At 36.9% G+C, this 27,884-nt stretch overlaps 1 protein-coding gene across 11 annotated transcripts in view; it reads left to right on the top strand.

Annotated features, from left to right (window-relative positions):
* The window catches only part of LOC132113959 (protocadherin alpha-C2-like), a 96,290-nt gene that overhangs the window by 64,815 nt on the left and 3,591 nt on the right, over positions 1 to 27,884 (top strand). For 6 of the 11 annotated variants that reach the window (XM_059522049.1, XM_059522047.1, XM_059522050.1 and 3 more), the window contains 2 exons: positions 18,860 to 18,918; positions 21,997 to 22,082. In XM_059522049.1, the coding sequence (XP_059378032.1) occupies positions 18,860 to 18,918; positions 21,997 to 22,082 (145 nt within the window). Of the gene's footprint in view, positions 1 to 11,965; positions 14,976 to 18,859; positions 18,919 to 21,996; positions 22,083 to 22,474; positions 22,851 to 23,011; positions 23,059 to 27,884 lie in introns of those variants that run through there. The other 5 variants (XM_059522051.1, XM_059522046.1, XM_059522044.1 and 2 more) reach the window with 5 other exon arrangements.

Raw genomic sequence — 27,884 nt, 5'->3', positions numbered from 1 at the left:
TTGTTGAAAGCGCAGGTGACGTCAAGACCACATTCAGACATGCGCCAATAAAGGAGGAGAGTTTCTCGGATTTAAATCTGTATTTGCTGATCGCCATTGTGTGCGTGTCCGTCATCTTTTTACTGAGTCTCATCAGTTTGATGGCTGTAAAATGCCACAGGACAGACAGGAGTTTGGGCAGGTACAGCACCCCGATGATCACCACTCATCCTGACGGGAGCTGGTCTTACTCCAAATCTGCTCAGCAGTATGACGTGTGTTTTAGCTCGGACACACTGAAGAGTGACGTAGTGGTTTTCCCTGCGCAACTTCCGCCTGCAGATGCAGAACTGATCAGTATTAATGGAGGAGACACTTTTACCAGAACACAAACACTTCCTAATAAAGAAAAGGTAAGCCTTTCTATGGGCCTCTATTTGTCCATTTGAAATATTCATTTTCTCTCTTCAGGTCCTATGTGTGCTTTTACATAGTTCCAAGTCTTGTACTTCGTTCCTGACACCTCTGCAGAACCATGGCCCTTTTTTTATTGCCTGAGACTGAGAACTCTCCATGGTCCTGAAACACACTAAGCTCAACCATAGTTTGAATCTGGCCAGCAACCATGTGCTGAATTGACCAGTACTTTTTATGGTGCCCATGGAATACCACATTTTATGTTTGGCCAAACTATACATATAAGTTTCAAGGGTTTTTCTCATATTTCATTTTATTTTATTATTATTATTTTTTTCGCCACTTGTATTATGCAGGAATCACTAAAATCGTTTCTAGGTCTGAACATGAGTCAGACGGCTGTCATTTGGAGTGGATTTATCGTTGCCTGTTCCATGTTGGTTAAGGAGGCCATGCCTGATTTCTGTGTTCTCCTTGAATGATCTTTGGCAAAGAAAAACTAGCAAAAAAGGATGCTGCTACTGAATTTTACATTGCTATCTTATTGAACACATACCCCAGCTCTAAATTCACTTTAAATTCACTTTGTAAGCAGCGTTCTGCAGATTAGAATTTTAACTGCAGTCCAGCAGCACACTCTCTCTCTCCCTGCAGCTGAGGCCTCTCAGCAGGGGTGGGGGCAATACAGATAATTTAAAAAGCCTAAAATTTGGAAAAGGGCTATGTTATATCCCTATATGCAGTGTCATTTGCATATTAAACCTGTATTTAATTTCTTGCATGGTTTGATATTTGTTAATGGCCAGTTGAATGTTTTCTCTCTATCATCTTTATGCTTTTAGGTCGATCTGGTTGTGTTTGTCTCTGCTGTACACTTTAGTCGACTGCATCAGTTAAGTGCATGAGGATGATTTAAATAGTCTCTAATCAACATATTAGATTTCTACATCTGATCATACTGTCTGGTTTAGATATATATTTCTCTTAATGTTATCTCCTCTGCTGTTTCCAGTACACCTGCAAGTTTGTGCTTTACTCTGTTTTGTTATGTTAAAGCAGAATTTAGCTCTATTATTGTCTCTGCACTGGCTGAGATTTTCCTTCTAAGCGGATGCATGTTGACTGTGTGGTAGAAAACGAGGGGGATGGGAGAGGGATAGAGAAAGGGAGGAGAGTGGGGGTGTTGAGGAAGGAGAGATGGGATGGGATAAAAGGTAGAGGGGAAAATACGGAGAGAGGGAGAGAGAGGAGACATGTAGTGGGGGAGGGGCCGGTAATTTTCCGTTCTGTGCTGCAGGAGCCCATGATTTGCACGCTGAGCTCATAGTTCTGACATCATCCCTGTCAATCACATTGAAGGCCCACCCTGTGCTCCATTTCTGCTGAGGACAAGAGTCACTGTAGCAACAACCACAAACACAGTCATGCTGTTTATAGTCTATATGTGTTTGTTTGTGATAGTTTGATGTGAGCAGAGGTTGCTGATTTGATATTTGTTGACCAGCAATATTAGTAAGAGTGTCAGCAGCAAAGTTTTCAATATAGTTCTGAACTGACTCTGGATACAAAGCATTAAATTGATTTCAGAAACGCATTACTGAGATACAGTTCAGCTATTTGCTTTACATTTTAGTAATGTGCCTTAATGCAAAGAGGTCTACTTAAATGAAGAGAAACTCAATTCAACATTACGTGTGCTGCAAGGTAGATTTATTTTTCACCATACATTTCACAATTTTGTTGTGAAATATAAGACCATGTCATTAGAACATTTTCATTTAAAAATGAATTTTCATTGCATGATTATCTTAGCACAGAATATTTATTGTATTTAGCCTTTTAGCCACATATGTAATAATAGCCTTTTGGTTAAGGTTATGGTTCTACTGTGAGTTAAGAGTGAAATAAACCATTATATATATATATATATATATATATACATATACATATACATATACATATACATATACATATACATATACCTATATATATATATATATATATATATATATATATATATATATATATATATATATATATATATATATATATATATATATACATATATACATATATACATATATATATATATATATATATATATATATATACAGCAACAAGAAACACTAACATATGTCTTTTGTTTCCTTTACTCCTCTGTCTTCCTCACTTCCTATCCAAACACACGCCATAATGATGTTACATTGCAATCTTGGCACTTAGTGTCTTATCTTATCCTTTCATCCTCAGGTTGTCATGGCGACCAGCTCTGTTTCTTTACAATTACCCAATGCTGCATTTTGCCACACCCACACACACAGTGAGACAGAGACAGAGAGAAAGCAAGTGGAGGAGAGAAAACGGGAAAGAGCATGCAGAGTCCGTGTGAGCAGAAAGGGTGTGGTGAGCTGGTATGGTAAATGAACAGAAGAGAGAGCCAGCAGAGTCAGAGCATGTTTATGATAAAGAGGGAATAAAAGGGGAAGCAGGTGGCATCAGGCAAACAAATGAGGGTGTCAGGGAGACAATAAAAAGCTGATTCGCTGAATTAATTCACTTTCGGGAGTGTGAGTGGAGAAACAGCAGCCGCTGGGAGTTTAGCCACTGATTAAACATGACATAATTTGTCAGAAGCTCACTGAGAGACAGAGAGGAAGAAAGTGAGGGAGAGACAAGGAGTAGGATAAGATGATGAAACATGGGCGGCGATCGTGGTGTTTTCAGGGTGTAAACCTGAAAATAGTTTTTAGTAAAAGCTCAACATGATGATGTTGTTACTGCGTATGTGTGTGTGTATGTGTGTATGTATATATATATATATATATATATATATATATATATATATATATATATATACAGACCAAAAGTTTGGACACACCTTCTCATTCAAAGAGTTTTCTTTATTTTCATGACTATGAAAATTGTAGAGTCACACTGAAGGCATCAAGGGCTATTTGACCAAGAAGGAGAGTGATGGGGTGCTGCGCCAGATGACCTGGCCTCCACAGTCACCGGACCTGAACCCAATCGAGATGGTTTAGGGGTGAGCTGGACCGCAGACAGAAGGCAAAAGGGCCAACAAGTGCTAAGCATCTCTCGGGGAACTCCTTCAAGACTGTTGGAAGACCATTTCAGGTGACTACGTCTTGAAGCTCATCAAGAGAATGCCAAGAGTGTGCAAAACATTAATCAAAGCAAAAGGTGGCTACTTTGAAGAACCTAGAATATGACATATTTTCAGTTGTTTCACTTTTTGTACACTTTTTTGTTGTGTATATAATTCCATATATAATTCCACATGTGTTAATTCATAGTTTTGATGCCTTCAGTGTGAATCTACAATTTTCATAGTCATGAAAATAAAGAAAACTCTTTGAATGAGAAGGTATGTCCAAACTTTTGGTCTGTACTGTATATATATATATATATATATATATATATATATGTATGTGTGTGTGTATATATATAAAAGCTTGTTCTCCTTTGAAGTTGTTTTAATTGTAGAACAGACAAACCTGGATGTTTGTCTTTGCGAAATTCTTTGAAAGAGCCACTATGTAATGAACTTTGCAAAGGTTAGCAAACCAAGAAGCTATTTATTTTTTTATTTTTTTATGATGCACCCATTTTAACAACCAACTAAATAAACCAAAAATCTTCCAGCAAGCCAACTGTTAAATGAACTTTGTGCTGTTAATGTACAAAACTATTAATGAGTGGAATTTTTTTTTTTAATTTCAAAACTGTAAATACAAAGTTTAATCCATCTTACAATATTTCAGTATTTTTACTTAAAAATGTCATGTTTAAATCAATGTGTTATTTTCATTAAATTTTTTTTATTTTATTTTCCAGTATACATCATTTATCATTTTAAAATGCATTAATACACAGATTAATATAGAGATTAAAACTGCTGCTTCTGACTTTTGGTACTTTTTCCCCCTGAAAGAACTGACTTTTATTATAATGTTTCAGCATTCATTCTGATACTGTATGTGTGTGTGTGTGTATATATATATATATATATATATATATATATATATATATATATATAAACAAAAAGAAAAGAGAAAAATAAAGGAGAATCTGGCACTTGATTTATTCTTTCACACACATAGACAGCATTTATGGGATCCTTAGTAGAGGCTTTCCAGCTCTGTCTGTGCAGAGGACTACTGAGGCTTGTCTGCATTGAACCCCACAGGCGTCTATTTTAGAATCAGGCTTCTGAAGGGCAGCCAGTGCTGAGGCAGCAGGGTTTATCAGGGTCCCAGAGGTTGACTGTTTTGTGTTTAGTAAAATCATGGACTGTTCTCTGACAGAGAAATGTAATGGAGGAGAAATTACACACGCTTTGGGATCACAGATCCGGGGATCATGTTGGTTTACAGAAGCAGAAAGTATTTTGGGTGCGTTTAGCTGTGCCTGCAGAGAATAGAACAGAGAATTCTGGATGTTTTATTCATTTTGAATTACCAAACGTCTTAAAGTTTTTTTATTTATTTTTTATTTATCTAGCCTATGTATTTCTTGAAAGTTTTAATTATTAGAGAAAGAATGTAAATATTTGTTCTGGAAATTATTTAATTTGATTACAGTTACAGTTTTCATATATATATATATATATAAATTGTATATATAAATTGTATATATATATATATATACAATTTTAAGTTGCAAATAAAACTGATTATTGAAGTGTGTTTTACAAGAAGATAATATTTTTTTTCTATTTAATCTAATGTTTAGTTTACTAACAATGGAAATTGTAGATTGTTTCTACATATTTTATTTCTTTCTTCTTTTTTTTTTTTTTTTGAGTATACATGTAATGGATACAGATGTAGAAAGACAGAAAGAGGATACATTTATTTTGCCTTCTCACTCACTCTTGCCTTTACATTTTCACTTGATTTAAAATAGTTTCTTGATTGGTCGGGATGTGTCAGTTTATTCTACACACAAAAAGTCACTATTTAAGGGTAGCTAATAAGTGGGGGGGGGCAGAATAGGTTGCCTTAAAATAGATCATACTGCAAGGGAAACCGAGTAAATGTCAAGTATTGAAGATAAGAGCTTAAAGATGTTTAGAGATGAAATTCGCAAAAAGGGCTTTCTTTGTTATATCCCATTGTCTTTGCCTCATCATGACAGATTATACATGACTGCAGTTCTTCATTGTACCCATAGGGGTCTGACTTTACCCATGCTCTATTTGACAACATCCAGTAAATACTGACACACCCAGAATCATTTCTTCTTCTTGATCTTACAGCCTATATATAATTAATAATTAGATCTTCTAGAAATAAAATAGTAAAAGGTGATGTCAGGAAAAAAAGAAAAAAAAAGTTTGGAGAGAAAAAAGCTGAAATTTATAATATGTAATATTGATATTTTTATGTGTAGCTTATAATATTGCAATGCTTTCATCTGTACAAATACATTCAACACATATTCAATTGTTTAATAAAAATTTAACATTTTATAAAATTTATTTGTAGAATTCTATATTTCTACAAAATACTATTTATAGAATACCTTATACATTTTTAACTATATTGTTTAATTCATTTTTATTCTTAATAAAACATTTATTTAGCATTAAGTAAATATGTTAAATGAGTATTTTCTAACAAATTATATGGCTTGCTATTTTCATGTGTAGCTTATACCATTGCAAAGCTTTAGTCAGTACACATATCCAAAGTTTTTTACATTAAGTTTTACAATACAAATGTAGAATTTTATCAAAATATTTAGTAAATATATCCAATATTAATTATTAAGTAAAACATCATTCATATATTCATATATATATATATATATATATATATATATATATATATATATATATATATATATATATATATATATATATATATATATATATATATATATGAATATATGAATGATGTTTTACTTAATAATTAATATTGGATATATTTACTAAATATTTTGATAAAATTCTACATTTGTATTGTAGAATTTTTCAATAGATATATTTTCAATAGATGTTATATTTTCAATAGATGTTATGTTGTTATATATATATATAACAACATAACATCTATTGAAAATATATAATTGTATACATATAGTAGTAAAACTAAAATTTGAATGAATGAATGGTTTTGAATAGAACATGGTAGTCTTCTGATGATGTCATCTTTTACTTTGAATGATGGATGCAGTGAGGTCATCACTTATGGCCCGGGGCAGGGTGACAATGAAGAGGAAAGCCCCAGTCAAGTCACAAAAATGACTCACACACATTTTGTAGACAGACAACACTGACTCACACACTTCCATAATGACCCTCATTTCTTAAAAGTCACATGAGGACAATTCAACACATGCATTATGAAGAATACACTCTCATAAACCTTTCTACTCAGGCTCACCTTGAACAACTGAGTGACAGTCTCAAAGCTGAACCTGCAAAGCTCTGTTCTGCATAACAGCCATCATTCCAGTCTAATGGATGTCTTTTTAAAGGGGCAATAACTGTGCTATAATGACCCACCATTAATATTTCATTATATTAATTATATATATATATATATTTTTTTTTTTTGAAGCACAAAAATTGGCTCAGACTTTTCGATGCCACTGCATGTAAATAATGTGTATATGTCCTGCTTGCATCTAGAATAGCTAAGGAATAAGGTTGAAGTTAAGGTGTACAGAATAATATTGTACAGACAAAGGGTAAGTGAATAAACGATTTAGGGTGGTCGATACAAATTGCAGAATAATGGTTTCAGATGTTGATAAAAAATTTTTTAATAAATTAAAAAAAAAAACTTAAATATTCAGCCATTGCATAATATTTAAGATACTGGTTTGGATAAAACTCATCTTCAGAAGGAGCAAAACAGTATATTTTTGTTTAGTCTGACAGGTGTCCGTTTGAGCAGAAAGTAAGAGAGATAACTTAATCTAAAACCCTGAGAGAGACATAAAGCAATTAGCAGAAGACAGCAGATGGATTCAATTCTAACAGGTAAGACAGGGAGATGTCAATGCTGTACAAATGCATCACAGCACAATGAGACACAGAAAATGACAATCTGTGTGTGTGTGTGTGTGTGTGTGTGTGTGTGTGTGTGTGTACATGCTAGATAGAACTCGAAGGAAAGGCCAGGTGTTTGGATCAGCTTGCGTGCATTATTGGCGAGATAACCGCCAATTCTTTTCTTCCCCTCTTTGAAATGGGCGTAAAATTGTTGTGCGTGTCCCACAGGGAGCGTCTGTTAGATGTCAGGGCAGTGCAGTCAGAGCTCACCTTTACTAAGCAAAATAGAAAAGAATACATTTGTTGAATTTGAATGTGCAAAGAATATTTTTTAGCAATTGAATAGCTGTCTGTGGTCTGCTTTCTGAAGTTTGCATAGAATTCTATAGAATACATTTTATCTCTCCCACTTGCTCGCTCCTTGTCTTTCTTTCTTTTATTTATTTATCCTTTATTTAGACAGAAGAATCCCATTGAGACATCAAAATCTCTTCTTCCAGGGAAACCTGGTCAAGACGGCAGCACATAGAGTTTCACACAAAGATGACTACACATTTTTTGGTTTTGTTTTGTTGGATTTAAGTGTGGCTTTCGATACTATTGTTACATCAGTTGGAAAAGTTGGTGGGTATTCAGGGTCACTCTGCAGTGGTTGGCCTCTTATCTCAAAGACAGAACCTTCTCAGTGAGCATTGGGAAGTTTTCTTCTTTGTCGGCTCCTTTGTCATGCGGTGTGCCCCAAGGGTCCATTTTAGGCCCTCTACTTTTTTCACTTTACATGCTTCCCTTGGGTGCCATTTTTAAGAAATATAAGATTTCATACCACTGCTATGCTGACGATACACAGTTCTATCTTGCAGCAAAAACTGACTGCAGTGATTCTCTGGATGTGCTCTATGACTGTATTGAGGAGATAAAAGGTTGGATGGCAAAAAAATTGCAATTAAATGAAAGCAAAAGCGAAATTCTGATTTTAGGAAACTCTAGGACTTCGTCTGTTTTTAATTTAGGGTCTCTCTCTGCCAGTGTTCAAACCCATGTAGGAAATCTTGGGGTTACATTTGATTTCGTTACTCAACTTTGAGAAACAAATTAGCACATTGGTAAAGGGCAGCTTCTCCCATCTGAGATCAATTGCTAAACTGAAAAAGTTTTTGCCTTACAAAGATGTGGAGACTGTAATCCATGCTTTCATAACATCATGCCTGGATTACTGTAATTCCTTTTACTGTGGCCTGCCTCAAACTAGGATTTCTCATCTGCGAATTGTCCAAAATGCTGCAGCGAGGCTCCTTATTGGAACAAAAAAGAGGGATCGCATTACTCCGATTTTAGCGTCTTTACATTGGCTCCCTGTAAAGTTTAGAATTGATTTTAAAATAGCTGTCTTTGTGTACAAGGCTTTATCTGGTCTTGCACCAAAATACATCAGTGACCTTCTGACTCTTACTCTCCTCAAAGAACACTTACAGTAGGTGTAGTAATCAGCTTCTCTTAACTGTCCCACATTGTCGCTGTAAAACCAAGGGTGGTCAGGCTTTTTCAGCTGCAGCTCCTAAATTTTTGAATAGTTTGCCTGTAAATGTGAGACTTGCTCCTTCACTAGCTAGTTTTAAGTCTGTTCTCAAATCTTATTTGATTTCTATGGCATTTGATTAATGTCAGTTTAAGGTTTTGATATCAGTTTGCTCTGATTCTATTTTGATGTGTTTGTTTAAAAAAATCATATAATGCATGTTTTCTATTATGCTTTTTTATATAATGTGTTTTGTTGTACAGCACTTTGGCATAACGTTGCTTTTAAATGTGCTATAGAAATTTTGACTTGACTAAATTGTTGCTAAAAATAGAAAACAAAAGGGGAGCTAAAATGGATCTTTGAGGAACTCAATGTAGATCAATAAGGATATTATTATCAGTTAAAAATTATTTTATTTGATAATTTAACAATAATTAACAATTATTCAAATAGGACTATCATTTTTAGGATATGAAGGGTCTCCACCTTTTAACAGTGGAATGATTCTTAATGATTTCCAAATTATTGGTATGGTATAAGAGGTTAAACTTTAATTAAAAATAGAAGCAATCTGCTCTGCCACAATACCAGCAGCCATTTTTATAAAATAGGTCTCAACTTTATCGACACATGTTGATTTTTGGTATATGATTAAATTTAGCTTTTAATGTACAGAGATAATCTGTTGACAACTGCTGATTTTTTTAATGTCTAGTTTCACTAGAGCATTATAAGCCAGATAAGTTTTGTTCAGAGCATATTTAGCAAGATCAACAGATTTCATAGAGGTATAGATACCAGAATGAATATACTCTGAAGTTAAACCTTCAGAAAAATAATTATTAAAAGTATCGGAATATCTACTCTACCCTTAACTACAATTTGGTTGACAATTAAGTGATCTGGAACTTTAGTTGATCAACTTGATGTCGATGTAGGTTTAACTAACTTCCAAAACTTTATAGGATTATTTTGTTTAATTTACCATAGACAGATATTATTCATGTTTTGTATTTTTTTTTTGTGCATTTATTTATTTTAAGTCTATAATGAGAGTTAGTAGACATGTAGGTGCAACATTACTTTACATTAGTCAACAGAATGTTTTAAAGGGACCATCAAAATAAAATGAAACCTATATCTGTTAGGGTAGTTTTATTTCTGTGTAGTCACATGCCTTAAAGTCTTGGCTTCAATAGGTAGGCAGGTGTTTAGGTCCACCTTAGGCTATTATACTCGTTGTGCTTATTACATTAGATGAAACATACATTATAATTTAATCAAATCCCTGTTTTTAACTGAATTTACATGAGCTCAGGTCATCATCGTTGCAAGTCGTCATTAACAGTCAATCACAGTCACATAAAACACAGTGAAAATCCATAGTCTGGTCACTTCTGCCCGGAGACAACGTGAGCTGGTGGCTCAGATGTGTGAGATGTGTGCTAATGTCTGACGAGAGAGAGAGAGAGAGAGAGAGAGAGAGAGAGAGAGAGAGAGAGAGAGAGAGAGAGAGAGAGAGAGAGAGAAAGAGAGATACACTGCCCAGAGTTTATAGCTTCCAATTTAATAGCCCCACTGGACATTAATAGATACAGTGTCAGTACTGTTGGTGGTCTGATGGAACTTCCGCCTGCCCTTGATTGATTAAAGGGATTTATTGTGTCCTGCGAGGTACCATTATTCGTTTGAAGCTTTACATCATAAGGCTTGCAGCAGAACTGGACCCACAGCCATATAACAATGTGTGTTTTTTTTGTTTGCTTTTTCCATCTTTGATTTGTTTTGGTTGTGTTAAACTAGTGATGCATAAATATTATTAAAGACTTTATTGCTTGGGCAGAAAACAGCCACTGGTTCTGCGCCCTCTATCTCAACTCCCTCTTGCAAACCTTACGTCCACTTAAGAAGCCTGCTATCAGTGAATGAGCAGCGCCCTGTGGTTCAAAATCACTTTCTCCAACAATTATATTAACCGTGAGCATCCTCTCAATACCCTAACTCTGTATACTTCTTTTTTAAAAAGAGAGTTTTTTTTGTTTGTTTGTTTGTTCTTTTATACTTTCTTGTATCTCTATGATAGCATTTTCTAATCCAACTTTGTTTTGCAGCACTTCTCATGCTGCAACCTTAGAATGAATCACTGTTGTACGTATTGTTAAATTTATTTTCTGGTTTGCTTTGCTGTTGATTATTAAATGGAAACATATGTCAAATTGCATATAGCATATGAACGTGTGCATTTTTTTAATGTTCACAGGTATAAAGTAGGAAAGAGTCATTATGTTGGTGGGCTGGCTTGCATCATAACGTTCATCCCTGCACCTGTTTCCTACATAAAAAATGAACGAATGGATGAGCCCCATGATAAAAGCAAAAAAGGGGGAGAGAGAGAGTGAAAGGAAATGTGTGGGTGAGGCACAGCAGTCAAAGATGCTCCATTTGTAATCGATGACAATTTAACCTGTCAGTTTTGGGGACAGTAGGAAGTGCGAGTGAGTGGCCAGCGAGTGAATGCTGAAGGCTAACTATAAAGGCTGTCAGCAGTATCTAATGCATAGACGGTGAGAAGTTAGACGACTTTCTGAGATAAGGCGATAACAAACTAGTCAAGACGTTGCAACTCAAATGTATATGTTCATTAAAAGTCAAATATGTCGTTGTGATAAAATATAAGGCTTCGTTTCCTATGTAGGGGAAGTGTCATTTACTGTGAGCAATTTTCTGAATAGAATCCCATCTAGTCACCTCAGTTGTGCGCTGAGAAGAGGAGACAATGAAAAAAGGGCGGTGGCACTGTCTTTGTGATTGAAAACAGCCGAGTTTTAAATCGATATAAATAAGAATGTTTTGAAAACAAGACGAATGTTGTTAAAAGCGAAAGAAAGCGATAATTTACTTACATCTTCTTTTTTTATTTTTATTATTATTCTTCGTGGCGCATCTGGCTGTTAATAGGCTTGTCGACGTTTTGTTCGAAGGTGCTGAAATGCAATGAGCTTCGCTGGTTAGCGCGCGTTGCTCCCATCCCCCGCCTTTACAGCACAGGGTAAGGGAGGGGGACAGGAGAGTGAGAGGGAGCGATAGGCAGCACACTTGTGAGGGGAAACAAGAGTCAGCCTCGCGGGGAGGAGAGAAGAAAAGAATAGCTGGGGCTCAAACAAAAGAGAGAACATGGATGAAGCAGGAAAATATCTGTTTAAAAAGGCAGCGCAGCGGAGGCGTTGGTCATTCTGCACATAGTCCGCCCGTTTTTTGGATGCTGTGGTTTGGAGCTGTTGCGCGGGGAGCTCTCAAGGCGGAAAGCGGTTTTTAATCCGTCTGTGGATGTTGCCAGCTTGCGATGGCTGTTGCAGGGCGATGTAGCTCCATAAAAGAGAACGTGCCTCTTTATTTTTGTTTCTTCATTGTTCTACTAAGTGTCCTTACAAATGCACAAATTCGCTACAGCATTCAGGAGGAGCTGGAGACCGGCACTGTCGTTGGTGATCTTGTTCGGGATCTTGGGTTGGATCTGCGAAAGCTTTCGGCTCGTCGTATCAGAATCAGCTCAGACAGTGCGAGGCGATACTTCAGCATCAACCACAAAACTGGTAAGCTTGTTATAAGCGACCGGATTGACCGCGAAACGCTCTGTGAATTCAGCGGCACCTGCACGCTTAGTCTCGACGTGGTGTTAGAAAACCCATTCGAACAGCACAACGTGGATGTTGAGATTCTGGATGCAAATGACAACTCGCCGCTTTTCCCCCGAGACGAGTACCAGTTGGAGATCTCCGAGGGCGCACAGCCAGGCATGCGGTTTTCTATTGAGGGCGCGCAGGATTCTGACGACGCCTCAAATTCCGTGCGCCATTATCGCCTCACCTCAAACGAACACCTGGCGCTCGATTCAACCAAACCACCTGCTGACGGAAAACACATAGAGCTCGTGCTGAAAAAACCTTTCGACCGTGAACTTTTGCAGTCGCACCAGTTTCTACTTACCGCTACAGACGGCGGATCTCCTCCGCGCTCAGGCACAGCTAAAATCAACGTGCGCGTTTTGGATACCAATGACAACGCGCCAGTCTTCGGCAGTTCCGTATACAAAGTGAAACTGCGGGAAAACTCTCCTGTTGGGGCGCTGGTAATTAAATTAAACGCCACTGATAGAGATGAGGGAACCAATGGCGAGGTGATTTACTCATTTAGCTCTTACACACCGGATAGAGTGAGGCAGGTGTTTTCTGTAGACACAGACAGTGGAGAAATTAGAGTTAAAAGCAATGTGGACTTTGAAGAAACCAACAGCTATGAGATGTATATCCAGGCAGCAGACAGAGGCCAAGGGGCCGTAGCAGTGCACTGTAAAGTTGTGGTGGAGGTGCTGGATGTGAATGATAACCCTCCTGAGATTGTGCTCTCCTCTTTGTCCAGCCCAGTTCGGGAGGATGCTCGTGGAGACACTGTGGTGGCTTTAATAAGTATAAATGACAAAGACTCTGGACAAAACAAACAGGTCAGCTTGGACATCATCACCCCGAATCTACCTTTTAAAATCAAATCATTCCGAAACCATTACACCATTGTTACCTCTGCCTTCCTGGACCGGGAGACTATACCATCATACAATGTCACAGTTACAGCCACAGATCGTGGAACGCCACCTCTTTCATCATCAATGACAATACGAGTTGAAGTGGCAGATGTAAATGACAATCCACCCCGTTTTGAACAGCCTTCATACACTGTTTATGTCTTAGAAAACAATGTGCCTAGTGCACCTCTGTGTGTCATCAAGGCAACAGACCCCGATGCCGGCGAGAACGCTCGCATCACATACACCGTCCTAAATGACAACAACCATGGTATTTCAGTGTCATCGTATGTTTCTGTCAAACCTGCCACAGGTGAGTTGTACGCACTGCGATCCTTTGACTTTGAGAAGCTGCGTGAGTTTCATTTCCAGGTTAAAGCTCAAGACAATGGTGTGCCTCATTTGAGCAGAGTGGCAACTGTCTATATTTACATCATGGACTCCAACGACCACAGTCCTCAGTTTGTTCGCCCGGCAGCAAACGGCTCACTCTCCACAGAGACTATTTTGCGTAACTCAGAGGCAGGGGTCCTTGTTTCACGTGTGCTGGCTTGGGACTTAGATGCTGGAGAAAATGCCTGGTTGCTATACAGCCTCCATCACCCACCGGAACTGGACTTGTTTAAGGTGCACGAGTACACAGGTGAAATCCGCACAACACGGCGAGTAAATGAAGACAATTCTACTGTCTTTAGCCTCACAGTGCATGTACGAGATCATGGTTTGCCTCCTCGCTCCACATCTACAACGATCAACATTGCTGTCATGGAGATCCCACCCAAAGTGGCCCCAGACCCAAAACGCATTATCAGGCCACACGACACAATGATATTCTCCCATGTAACCCTGTATCTTATCATTGCCCTCAGTGCAACCACCTTTGTTTTCTTGCTTACCATCTTTGTCCTAGCAATCGTCCGATGCCATGCCTACTGCAGCCAGCCAGATGCTTGCTCCTGTTCACCTTGCTGTGTGTCGAAGAAGAAAAAGAAGACGACAATGAAGAAGGCACCCAAAGATGGTGGAGATGGTGGTGGGGCTGCAGCTGGTGGAGATGCAGGTGGAGGTGGGGGCGCTGCTGGCGGGGTCACAGTCCAGCAGCAGTCTGCGATGATGCGGAGAGACCTGAAAGTGGAGCCACACTACATTGAGGTCCGAGGAAATGGCTCTTTAACCAAAACATACTGCTATAAAACCTGCCTGACCGCCACCTCAGGAAGTGACACTTTTATGTTCTACAATACGGGCCGGCCGTTGAGTGGGACTTGGGGCTCGGGGGCTGACCGTTTCTTCACAGGACAGAGTGGGCAGTTTGTGCGCAGGCTGAGCATGCCCGATGCTACGGCAATACAGGTGTGTGCAGTGCCCACACTGTTATAGCATCCATTAAGTGACTCATCCATCTATCCGCCTCATCCATCCATGAAGAGAGGAGAAATTATCTTCTCTTCAATAGTGCGGTACCTTTTCCCTCCCCAATATGATGATGATTTAGTAGTAGTCCGAAATTTTTTTCATTTTTCTTCCAAATACAATAAAAAAATTGTGTAGAAACATTTTTCACTCCGAAATTGCAAGTAAATTTCACAATTATAACGAGACAACAACTAAAACAAGACGCAATCATCTTTTTTTTTTTTTTTTTTTTTTTTTTACAGTTTAATAAAGTTGTTTAGTTGAATTGCTTACTTTTTGCAGTAGAGCTACATGCCTGTTTCAGCAGTGCAAGGCACAGGTGTGTTTTTTTTATGTATAATTGGGCTCAGTGATGGATTCTGTTATATTGGAGCATTTCTACTTTTTCTTTTTGTGCCTCATTAATTCACAGCAGCAGTCTTCAGTGTGCACTTCAGAATGCATGCGTGTGCAGTTTTGATGATTTAAGGTATCAGACCCTCTTTCCACTTGTTTACAGCTGTCATCAAATTGCATTTCATTAGTTATGAATTTAGAGAAAAACACTGTGTAGGGTCCACCCACTGGTCCAAGCACAGTAGGCAATGGCCTGTCAGAAGGATTCCTGGGTCTTACGGTCTTTCCATTTATGAAATGCATAAATATTCGATAATCAAATTTAGATAAACGTTTGATCATTTTATTGCACTCTTTACTTCATGTTTTACTTGTTCATTAGGATTCTGCACTACTGTTAACACGGATCTCATGGTTGCAAACCAGTCTGATCATTAGCCAGACATTATGATTAATATTATTTAATACACTTATATTTGCTATTTTTTCAATAGTATTCAATAGCAGTTTGTCAGAAATCTAGAATCCCTCCTGCTGTGTCCACCTAGAATCTAGTATGTTCTTAACCCTGGCTCTTTATCTACTTAAGAAAATAATTTCAGAATAAGTCAGTTTAAATCGAAACTTGACAATTTATTCACCAGATAATCAAGATAGCTTATGATCCAAAATCCAATTCAGACAATGTAAAGCGTTTGTCAATAATACAAAAAATCCAATAATGCAGAAGTGAGAGAACTTAAAAGCATTCATCTGGTAATGAGAACTAAACACACTGACTTATATGGAGATCTGTCTACAGATTCCCTGAACCCTTTGTAACCCTCATTTCAAGATAAGCCATCAATTTAACAAACAGTGTTGTTTGCTTTTTATAAGGATTTTGGCACATCAATCTTAGAGTGAGTGGTGAGAACTCTTCTTTGATTTATATGGGAGGATACATCCCATGTGCATACAAGGCATTTTGTGCGAGAGTTGCATAAAGTACAATGTTTGAAAAAAAAGTTACCCTTTTTTTTAGGTGTCCTTGTTACAATGTAATTATACATATAAGTAGCTACTGAACAATATTAATCAATTACATCTACTTACTAAATAGGGTTAGGATTTAGGTTTGGCTTATGGTTACTTGCATGTAATTATGCCTAAATAATTGTTATTATAATAGTAACTAAATGTAGCATGTGTAACAAGGACAACTTTAAAATAATGCTTCCTTTGTTTAGAATTTTGCACTTCATTGCAATGTGTTTTGAGGGTTAATGGAAATGTCTGTGAAAGTGATAGATCATTTCCTGGCAGAAAATTACCTACTTTGTGTGTGTGTGTGTGTTTGTGTGTTTTGTTACATTTATTTCCCCCTATTTCTAGATCTTAACAGTGGTTTATCTTATTGTTAAGGGAATTAAACCCTTTTCCCAGATGCACTAAGACCTTTAAAAAGATACCAAACATGAATTGTCATACTCTTGTCCACTCAGATTTTGTTCACTCTGAAGTGTCCTGAGTTTCGCAGGAGAGGAGGGGGAGAGACAGAGACAGGGAGAATGAATGAAGGAACCATATGTGGAAGATCAACAGTGAACTGTTGAGGAGTTTAACTTCATGGGAAAGAGTTCAGATGTTGATTCTCATGAGAGTTCTTTGTTTTCTCGGACAGTGGCCTCCTCTGTGTTCAGATATCTTGGCACCAGCCTTAAGAGCTCTGGTTTTCTGCTCTCTCTCTCTTTCCCTCTCTCGCACATGTTCTTTCTCCTTTTCTCTCTTCAGCCTGTTCTGCAATGCGCTGTTTCAGGACAGCTGGGTGTGTTTATATTAAGAGGTGTGAAGCTCAAGCAACACTCCAGTTTCTCTGTGCCCACAGTTAAATCTCAGTTTAGCTACACAGCTTCACTTTGGACATCATCCACAGAAACCAACTCATAGGCCTTTAATCTGGCAACACAGGTTAGCTTGATTGGTTCTCTGATAGATAGATAGATAGATAGATAGATAGATAGATAGATAGATAGATAGATAGATATGCCTATCTCTTCTGTTAGTTCACCAGAGATCTTTACAAACTGAGTGCATTTATGTGGTGTTTTTTGATCTGGTTCAGGGATTACTGGATGTGAAAACTGTGTGAGCACCTCTTATTTGTGAAGTAATTACTGGCTCATTTCAGCTGTTCTCATTAAATGTCAGTCATGTTTGTTCTCCCTGTGTGTGATTAAGTTGCGGTGGAGTTGAGCTCTGTGTTTCCGGTGGCTGATTGGGTCATTTGTTTTGGAAAGAAAAGGAAGTAAGGATTGTGATTGGTTGATGCAGTGGTGTGAATGCTGTATCTAGGCAAGGTGTTGTCCACTCAGAAGGGAACTAAGAGGGAGAGAGAGAGAAAAAAATGAGGAAAAAGAGAGTAAGGAACTGCTGGTGAGACGAGATCAGACTAAACTCATTTTCTGCTTCTCCTTACACACAGACATACACACAAGGTGATAAATCAAAGACCTGTGAGGTGAATAAAATACAGATCCCTAGTTTCTTTGCTCAGCAACCCTCTCTGTCTCCATTTTCAGGATATTTGATTGTCTGTAATTTTCATCCAGAATCTTTTAAATGTTACTATAAAATCAGTTGATTAATCAGATTACATGCATTTTAAACCTTCTGGGTTTGTTATTTTGTTGTTGAATTTTCCTTTTTTAGTAACATAGTTTTACCTTGATATTGGAGGTTTGGTCAATGGAATGTGGTCATTACAGACCTGTTGCATTGATTTGAAACTGATTTATATTCAGGCTTTCTTTATAAAATGTTTTATTTGACAGGTTCATGCTAGGGTGAACATCAGTGTTGGTAAATGGAACGTCTTAGTATATGGTTTGTTTGGGCATGACTGCTAGCTGGTGTGTACAGTAGTTGTTTTGCGGACTTGTATGATGGATGTGTGTGTTTGTCTATTTTAGGACACACAGACACAACATATATATAACATTTTTTATTTATTTAATTTATTTATTTGTTTATTTTGCATTTAATGACAAGCAAGCAGTTTCCCCATATTATCATTACTGAAAATAATGTTACAATGCCAAAAGTCTTTGTGGTGGCAAAAACAAGCTTCATTTACTTAAGCGAGATACAGTTTCTTGTTTCTGTTCTTTTGATTTTGGAGTGAAATATGACCTTGATGTATGCTTGAATGACAATCACTCACCTTGGGTATTTTGGCTGCAGATATGCCTCAGTCTCATTCAGATTGATCTCACCCCTCTGTTACTGCTCCTCCAGGGTTTAATGACCTTGATTCGTCTCTATTGTTTAAATGGTTGATTTAACTGGTTCAGATATTTTGGATGATGAGCATCTCAAATTAACATTGTTGTTTGTGTGTCTATATGTGCAAAAAAAAAAAATTGTTAAATACATGGATGAAATCTTGACCTAACTCTATCTCTTTTCTCCAAAGCCACAATCCTGCAGCCAATATGACCATATGACTACGCTCCAGCATGATTAATTAATGTGATGATATTGGTTTTTCTGATCCGTCCCAGTGCTTAATGTTATCTCTTTCTCTCTTTTTTTCTGTCTTTGTCTTTCTCAGCCTAAAGGTCCCGGTGCAGACTGGAGATATTCAGCGTCCCTTAGAGCAGGAATGCAGAGGTAAGAATTGATTTGATTATTTTCTTTCCATCATCTGCTGAATATTCCCTATTAGCTTAAAGGGGTTAATTGATTAATTAGTTTTGACAAAAAAAAAAAAAAGTACACACAGGGATTACCCATAAACCACTGGGCCAGGCCGTGGGTAGCATGTAGTTATCCACCACTCATTGTGAATCAACCAGTGGTCTGATATAGATGTAGCAGCCACTGATTGACCAGTACAGCTCTGCAACGACAATTGCCATGGAAGCAGAAGTAGGTCATATGATGCGATTGAAGTATTGCCCACAGCCATGTCGGCAAAATGATGGCAACGAAAGACATTGCAGAAACAACAGACTGGACAGCACATTCACATATGCCAGGGCTATGGGTGTGTGTGACTGAATGACCTCCGATCTTCATTAGTGGTTCACTGATTCCCTCCTAATTACAGCATGTTTTAATGAGATCTAATGTAGCCACGCAAATCATTATCATCCATTAAATCAGATTCCTGTTTTACAATTTATGTGCTTAGAGAAACCGGTGCAAAATTACTTTCACATTATGATGCTCTTGCTTTCTCTGGCTTGATTTTAAGGCAGATTTATACTTTCATTGGTAGTTTCTTTGTAAAGTCAGTAGCTTAATGTTTACTATTGCTCATTTTTAGAGTTTAGAAATTTAATAAACCCTAAAGCCAATATAATTATTTTATATTGAAGTTTGTTACTTTATTAAGTGATCAGAATGGTTTTTAAGAACCATAGGGATCCAAGTCATATCCAGAGACCTTAGTAACATGTTAGCAATGTGTGAATCGGAGCGAGATTTGCAAGGGCAAACATTACCTTTTTTTATTGTTGCTGTCCTTAATGTAATACTTTTTTTCACACCATAGACAAAAAAGGTTTATTCAGAAATACCTTCTTGAATGTTAAACAGATAAATGATAAGTGGAGGAGACAATAACATTGATATGCAGGCAGAAATGAACAGGGGAGAGGAGAGGCAGACAGGGAGAAAGCGAGAAGGAGGATGTTTGAACATTAGCTGAGGATCATGTATTTGGTCCAGTGTTTCTCATTAATAATGTATTAAGCCTTAGTGACTGCTGCTTCACAGCTCTTTAAAATGGCTTCTACACACAAACACACACATGACCTATGATAAACGCCTGACCTTGGACTGCAAACATTCATCAGAGAAAGACAGAGAGAAGAGGCAACTAAAATGTTGACCCATTCTGCATGCTTTCTGTTGTTGGATAATTTGTTTTTAACAGATTACTGGTTGATTGCAATAGTTAGAAATGTCAGAACATATTAATTCTTGTTTTTTAAAATTCACTTTTAAAGCATTGCTGATCTGTTACGGAGGGTGATGCTAAACACTGGTGAAAGTTATCTATCCATCGAACTGGTATCTGTCCATTGAAGAGTTGAATAACTAGTGACTGGTATGCTATAATAATCAAATAATATATATGTGATGTTAAACATATTTTTATTTTAAATAAATACAATTCATTTGAAATTTCTTTTTATTAAATAATCCTGAAAAAGTAAACATTTCCACAATTATATGAAGCAGCACAACTGTTCTCAACAATGATAAAATAAGAGATATTTCTTGAGCAGCAATCAGCATATTAGAATGATTTCTGAAGGACCATGGGACACTGAAGACTGGAGTAATGATGCTGAAAATTCAGTTCTGCATCACAGGAAAAAAAATAGATTTGTATAAATATATGTATTGAGAAAAAAAAATTGTAATTGTATTTCACAGTATTACTGATTTTACTGTTTTAATTTTTGATCAAATAAATGTGGCCTCGTTGAGCATAAGAGATCAATCAGTCAATCCGGTAATGACCAGCTGATTGTAGGTTACCCCACTTATTATGTAGATGCTTACCAAACAAATAAATAAATGGAATGAAATATTGGATTGATCTAAAATATTTTTATTAGGTAAGAAGAGGAGGCTGTGGATTTATTTGATAGTCATGAAACTAGTTTAGGAAATCGGTTGCCAGGGACAAGTCAATTATTATAAGTTTATTGTTCATACAAAATTAAAAATAAAGGTGTATTGTTTTAGAGAGACAAGTTAAGTCCCACATACAGAGCAACAGAAAAATTCAAGGTAGCTGAAATGCATTTCTCCCCAATATTTTAAGACTGTTGATGTTGCGATGTTTCACCGTGGGCTAATCCTTTCTTAACACACCTGCAGCCACACACAGAGCAACAGAGAGAACAAAGGAAGTGATAACACCCTTTTCTACACACCTGCTTGGTTTGATTTTCTGCCACTGGCGATTTTTAAGTCTCTTTCCTGATGCAGACACACAAACGTGGGTGTATGTAGAGTCAACATAAAAAGGAGTCAACACAATTTTACTTCCATAATATGCCGTTTTTCCAATTGAAGCAGGATGATCTACTGCACAAATTACAGTGATAGATTTGTGTGTGTGTGTGTGTGTGTGAGAGAGAGAGAGAGAGAGAGAGAGAGATTTTCACATTGGTGTGAAATTTTGAGTGCACAGGAGTGTAAGCATTAATTTGTGACTGCAAAGAAGAGAATGGCCTACTCCTTAAACTCTAATCCTATCTTCTCACAAAAGACCTACATATACCTAAGGTCTATCATTTAGGTCAGGTCGAACAAAAACCCTACTTTCACTCCACTCATTGTCCATTTATAATCTGGGACATTATCTACAGACACATCTTTTCTCATAGAGTGAGATCTGAGACTATTTGAATATTGAAAAAATGTACATTAATGTAAAGAACATCTTATTTCTTGATATGTTCTTAAATTTAAGACCCATAAATAGTGCAGAATGTAGAATTATGATTCATCTTCGTAGTAGTAGTAGTAGTAGTAGTAGTAATAGTAGTAGTAGTAATCCTGAAGCCTTTACAAGTATTAATTTAACAAAGCTCCTAGCTTTTCAATGTTATATTGTTTGGTGTTTCAATCAAATCAAGGTTGGTTAACTGATTTTTCTTTTCTTTTTTTAGATGAACTAATAGTTTTAATCTGAAAAAAAAAACGTTCTCCTTTGTTTGTGTTTAGTTCAGTCCATATGGAGGAGTCATCTGTGATGCAGGGTGCTCAAGGAGTACTTGTTCAGAACTGGCCCACCGCCTCTAGCGCTCCCGGTAAGATATCAAATCTAAAAACTTTATGGCAAGCATTGCATTAACTAAATTAAAATGTCTTATGATCTGAGCTGCTATCCACATTAACTGTATATCTCTATACTCAACTTGTGATATATTTTTATTTCTACCAAGGAATGTTTTGAGAAATATTTTAGTCCAGGTTGATACTTAAACATAAATGAAAACCCAGATTAAGTCTTCAGATCTAGAGCAACCACTAAGCAATACAATTTTCCTCTGGGTGTTCTGGCAGGACTGTGACACTGTATTTCACTGGCATTAACCCTCAGGACCATCTATCACTATCAACCCCTGTCCCAATCTAGAATATCACTCTCTTCTTTTCTGTCACACATCATTCTTACACTTGCATGCTTCTTTCCCTGCAGTCTCCTCTGCGTTGGCCTCTTTTGCTGAGCCGAGCTGCTGCAGTCATGCAGGATACAAGGATTATGACCTAGCTGAGTAGTTCAGGGAGCAACTCAGAAACCACTGCAATACATTAGTGATACCGCAGTCTGCTTTTTTTGTGTTGAACAGTAACAGTAAATATAAATTCATAATGGCAGCAACCCACTCAAAAATTGTTAATATACCTAAAATTAAGATTTATCATCATTTGCTCACCCTCATATTGGAAAGTGGATTGTGATACACCATACGATTACAACATTTGAAAGCTTTGTATGAGGATTGAAATTTGAGATCTGCACTGGTGGGAAACGTGAGCTGTAAATAATGACAATAATTTTGGGGTTTATAGGAATAAAATTAGGGTCTTCTGGTAATGTGTCATGGATAAACTAATGTTATTGCACTTTTTTCTGTTTTTGGAGCTTTATAGTATAAATCACTCTCCACTTTCATTGTGTAGAAAATAAGAGAGTTAATTTTTATTTAGACTTTATGCTTCATGTCTCATTTAGTGTTTCATGGAATAAAGACATCAATACAAAGTTAAAACAACACAAGGGTGAGTAAAAGATGCAACATTTTCATTTTTGGGTGAACTATTCCTTGAAAACTGCTATTGTACATTTTCCCACAGTCTGATCACAATGGAATCCCTTGGTTTAATTTTGGATTATATTCACATTCCTCCTCGCTCACTGTACGATTCACTCATGGTAATTAATCCACAATATTAGATTTCATTTCTATTTTGCCCATCTAGTCTTTTTCTCACACTCCAAATAATTGAAGAATCACACAGTCTTTCTGTAGATGACAGAGTCTCAGTTATTAATCAGAGATGTCTGCATACGCTCTAAAGTGCCCATAGACAGAACACCACAACCATCAGGGCAAAATATATTAAGATAAAATATGATTTTAAGTCAGAATAAACAAGAACAGGCTCAGAATAACAAATTGTGGCATGCTTTAAGCTTGCGTTTGTAGCCATATAATATTGATGTGGTCTATAGTAGAACATTATGTTGAGCAAATAAACATAAAGTTACACAAATGTGATTAATTTTAGTATTACATCAAATCAGATTTGCTCTTGTGGTGGCATTTATGTGAATTATTCTTGTAAATACCATCATTTTGACATACATGACATTACATCAGCAATAAACCTCTCTACCATTTTGTCTGGATTCATTTCCTGGGTCACAAGGTCATAGGTAGCCACCCAGTTACAATTAATGAATATTTAATTTCCTAATTAACTCCTTGTGAGGATTATGGATGTCTACGTTGAGGCCAGACCCTCTTGGATGGAATGATGATGTAACTTCTGGAGGTGTTCGAAATAATGAAAGTAATTTAGTTTCAATAAGATGAAAGGGAGAGAAGGAGGGAGAGGGGACAAAATGGGCGCAATTACTCTCGTGATGAAAGAGCAATTTGTTTCTAATTAAGTTTCTGATGATGACTGGAAAATCAAAGACTGGAAATGAATGAAATAAGCATCTTTAGATTTTAGTTTCTCTCTGTATCCATCTTTCTTTCTTTCTTTCTTTCTTTCTTTCTTTCTTTCTTTCTTTCTTTCTTTCTTTCTTTCTTTCTCCTGTTCAATGTTCATCTGTATTTTTTGCAAATCTTTCACAAGCTGCCAAGTCTGAGATGTTGCTTAGCTTTTTAAAACATTAGTTCAGCCAAAAATGTAATATAAAGATAATATATATCATTTAATGTATACATTTAATTGTTCCAAACATTCTTTCTTCCATAAAACTCAAAGAATAAATGTAGCAAACTTTTTAAAAAAACTGAGTTGAATCTTAGCTATATATCTTAAAAATGAATTTGATATTGTTTAAATTAGTCAAAGTCATTAAAAAAACATATTGCCATGATTAATTTATCATATAATATTTTACAGTGTTTAGTGTATATACCATATGGACCACTTTTACTGTGTTTGCTGAGGTTTGGAGCTTGACAGATGGACAAAGAGCTTGATCAGTAAAGTATAGCATTTAGATTTTTGGCTGAGCCAACCTTTTAAGACAACACCATCAATTTTGTTATCAGCAGGTAATTGGCAGTTTAGGTGGTAATGTAAATGTCAGTCAGTCAGTTGTTCTGTGGTGATGTAAAGTAGTGCTGGTTTGTTTTATGTTCTGCATTTTAATGAGCTTCATTTTAGCTTTTGCGTGCAAAACACTGGAGAAGCCAACGCCCCTGTCTCTTTCTCTGTCTCTTCGTTGTGTGTGAAACAGATGGGCAAAGCTACCAAAGCGTAGATCTACAGAATTAAAGTAATGAAAACAGGATAAAGAATTTCGGTCTCACTCTCGTATTATTTTTGTGTCTGCACATTTTCTGTCTCATTGTTTTTTTTTTTCTGAAATGCTGTAAAGTGAGAGAAACAGTGTGATAGAGGTAGAGGGCAGGTAGACAGCCTAAGGGAAAGACTGACAGGAAAGAGTGAGAATGAGGGGGGAAAAGGTGACCAAGGGGGAGAGTGAAAGAAAACAGAAGGGGGCAGTGACTGCCTCTGTTGCTAGGGGAGAGAATTATTTGACCATTAGAGAGAGAGAGAGAGAGAGAGAGAGAGAGACAGCGTTCTGTATTAGTTTCCATCAGTGTCTCTGCCACAGCCAGATTTCACTGAAGGAGGCAGTTTCCACGGCAACCATGCATACCATGAACAGGATGCTGGAAGAATAGAGGGAGGGTGAGAGAGAAACAAGTGAAGGAGAAATCCAAAATGGAGAGAGAAAGAGAGGAGAGTGACTGAATGAGAGAGTTGAGAGACATCACATAAAATAACACATGAATTAATCTGTGCATGTAAGAAGAAGGAGGAAGTTGAGAGGGATACGGACAGGTGAAAAGGGGACAGATGTATGAGAAAATAGAGAAATATGAGAGTTTGTAATGCTTTGGTTATACTTTTGTCATTGCAGTAAAGCATTTTGAATCGAGAAAAATATATTTTTCTACTGTGAATGCGATTGTTGGGCTATAGCAGGTTGGGTGAAAATGGATAAATGGAGAGATAAATGGATGGGTGGATTAGTGTGACCTATCCTGATCTGCCTGTTTAAAGATCATCTCTACAGGTGGGCCAACCTGCACAGCCCACAGGCTCTCATATCAGCTACAATGCCATGTGGCACATAGAAACACTTGCCCACAAAGCAAAACACATTCATACTCAGAAACTGACACAAATGCATTTACTGTACCTACAATGCAACATGCATGGTTATTATTATTATTTTTTAACAAGCAAATTTCATTGAATTGAATAAAAAAAGAGTGTAAATAAAGACAACAGTCAGAGATATAGATAAAAACTAAGCTGACAAATCAATAATGTCAACATGTCTCACTGATTTCCAGTAATTTTGTAGTAATTTTCCGATTTTGGATTTAGCAGTCACTTTAGTCAGTCAGTGAGACAGAGGAAAGGCTGTGCAGGAGGGTGCAAGTGTGTTTGTGTGTTGTAGGTCTAGTGGAATTTTTCAGAACATTCCAGGGGCTTTAGTCAGCTCAAGGGGGTAAACTGAGGACAACCGCACTCTTTCTTTCTATGTCATTGCTTTTCTCCATGTCTTCTTTTTTTTTTGAGGCTTTGAGACATGAGGTTTTGAGACATTGATTGATTGATTAATTGATTTATGCATCTATGCTTTTATTTATGCATTTATTTATGCTTTTACCTACGCATTTACTTGTGCGTTGATGTGTTTGTGTGTGTTTCCCTGACTTTAATGGAAAACGGGTTATTGAAAATTACAGCATTATTCTCAAAACATGCACTACTCTTATTACAGAGAGCAGAACTATCCTTAATACACACATGCACAGAATACACACACATTCACTGCAGTCTTGGCAGGTTCATGAGAAAGCTTGTGGTGCCATCTGGCACATATTTTATCAGAATTACTAGAGCCTGATGTACCACACACACACACACACACACACACACACAAACACAGAGAGACACATGCAACACTATGATTATATTTATTGTGCACAGACAATCAGTACCACATGCACATATCTAATTAATATTTTGTGCCCACAAATCCTTTATTATTCGCACACACAGCTAATGAAATTAATACAATTTTCTGTTAAATATTTAATGTGAAAGAATGCAATTTACATACATGGACAGTAAATAACGAATTGTGAACTTTGTTTGGTGAATAGATAGAACTGCAAAACATGTACTATAATCGAAATGTGTATTTTATATCATAGATTAAAATTTTGTAATTTTCAGGCTAGCTGTCTATATGTGAAATCAGCCAATTTTCTGTGCTTCATGCAGCAAAACACAAATCTGCTGTCATCTGCTGTTACACAAACGCACACATATACATACACGTAGTGCTTCAAAAGCGGTGTAGTCTCATCTAAACGAACCCATAATTCCTCGGCTCTGCAGTGTTGCTCAGAAATCTGCTCCTTCAGGAGTTTAGCATTGGAGTTTGGCTCATATTTATCTGTATATCTGTGTTATCTGTATGTACCAAGGGTCTGAAAGTAACTCAGTTTCAATTCTCTGTATGTATGTGCTGTACATGTGGAAGAATTGACAATAAAGCAGATTTGACTTGACTTGATATTCCATCCTCAGACTACCCTTCCTCACCTCTTCTGCATTATATAAGACGGGCACTACTCCTTGAGAAAGGAGACAGATACAGAGATATATAGAGAGTAGATGGAAGGGGGTCAGCAGACTCATGTTGTTTTCTTAATGATGAGACGATTCGATTTTCTCCCCATCATCTTTTTATGAGCTAGATATTTCACTGGCCATAATAATCATGCCCTTGTCATGCCACTTATTAAACCTTTGCCATTATCTGCCAGCCAGACGTGTGTGTCTGTTTAAAGACTGAATTACACGAAAGGTCAAGGCAAGGTGAAAATATGCGGAGGATATTGCTGGCATGGTTAATGTGTTGGGAAATTACTCTGAAACTGTATTTTGCAAAGATACAAGCTACTCACAGTTTCAAACAGTTGAAGCAGTCTGTAGAATAATGCAGAAATAATTATTTTTAAAAAGTTATCTCATCAAAGTCCTGCCTAGTTTTTTAAATGGTTAATTTGAAACCAGTGTAAATGTAGATAACTTAATAGCATTGCTACTTTTAGTTAGTTATTCCCTAGCACAAGTGAATTGTTTGCCTTATACTGTCAGAATGATGAGAGACACAAAATGAAAGGGCATGGATAGAGGAAGATTAGACATGATGAAATAATATAAGCGAGAGGGAGAAAAGAAGAAACAAAGAATTTGGGCATTTAGTTGTTTTATTGCTAAGGGATTTGGAAGGGTAGTCAGTTCCCTGAGGACTCATAATGCATGCTGCCTGT

Source organism: Carassius carassius, chromosome 33, assembly GCF_963082965.1.
Source record: "Carassius carassius chromosome 33, fCarCar2.1, whole genome shotgun sequence".
Taxonomy (NCBI): Eukaryota; Metazoa; Chordata; class Actinopteri; order Cypriniformes; family Cyprinidae; genus Carassius; species Carassius carassius.
The sequence above is the reverse complement of the archived record's forward strand: the minus strand, read 5'-3'. Positions and strand labels throughout refer to the sequence as shown.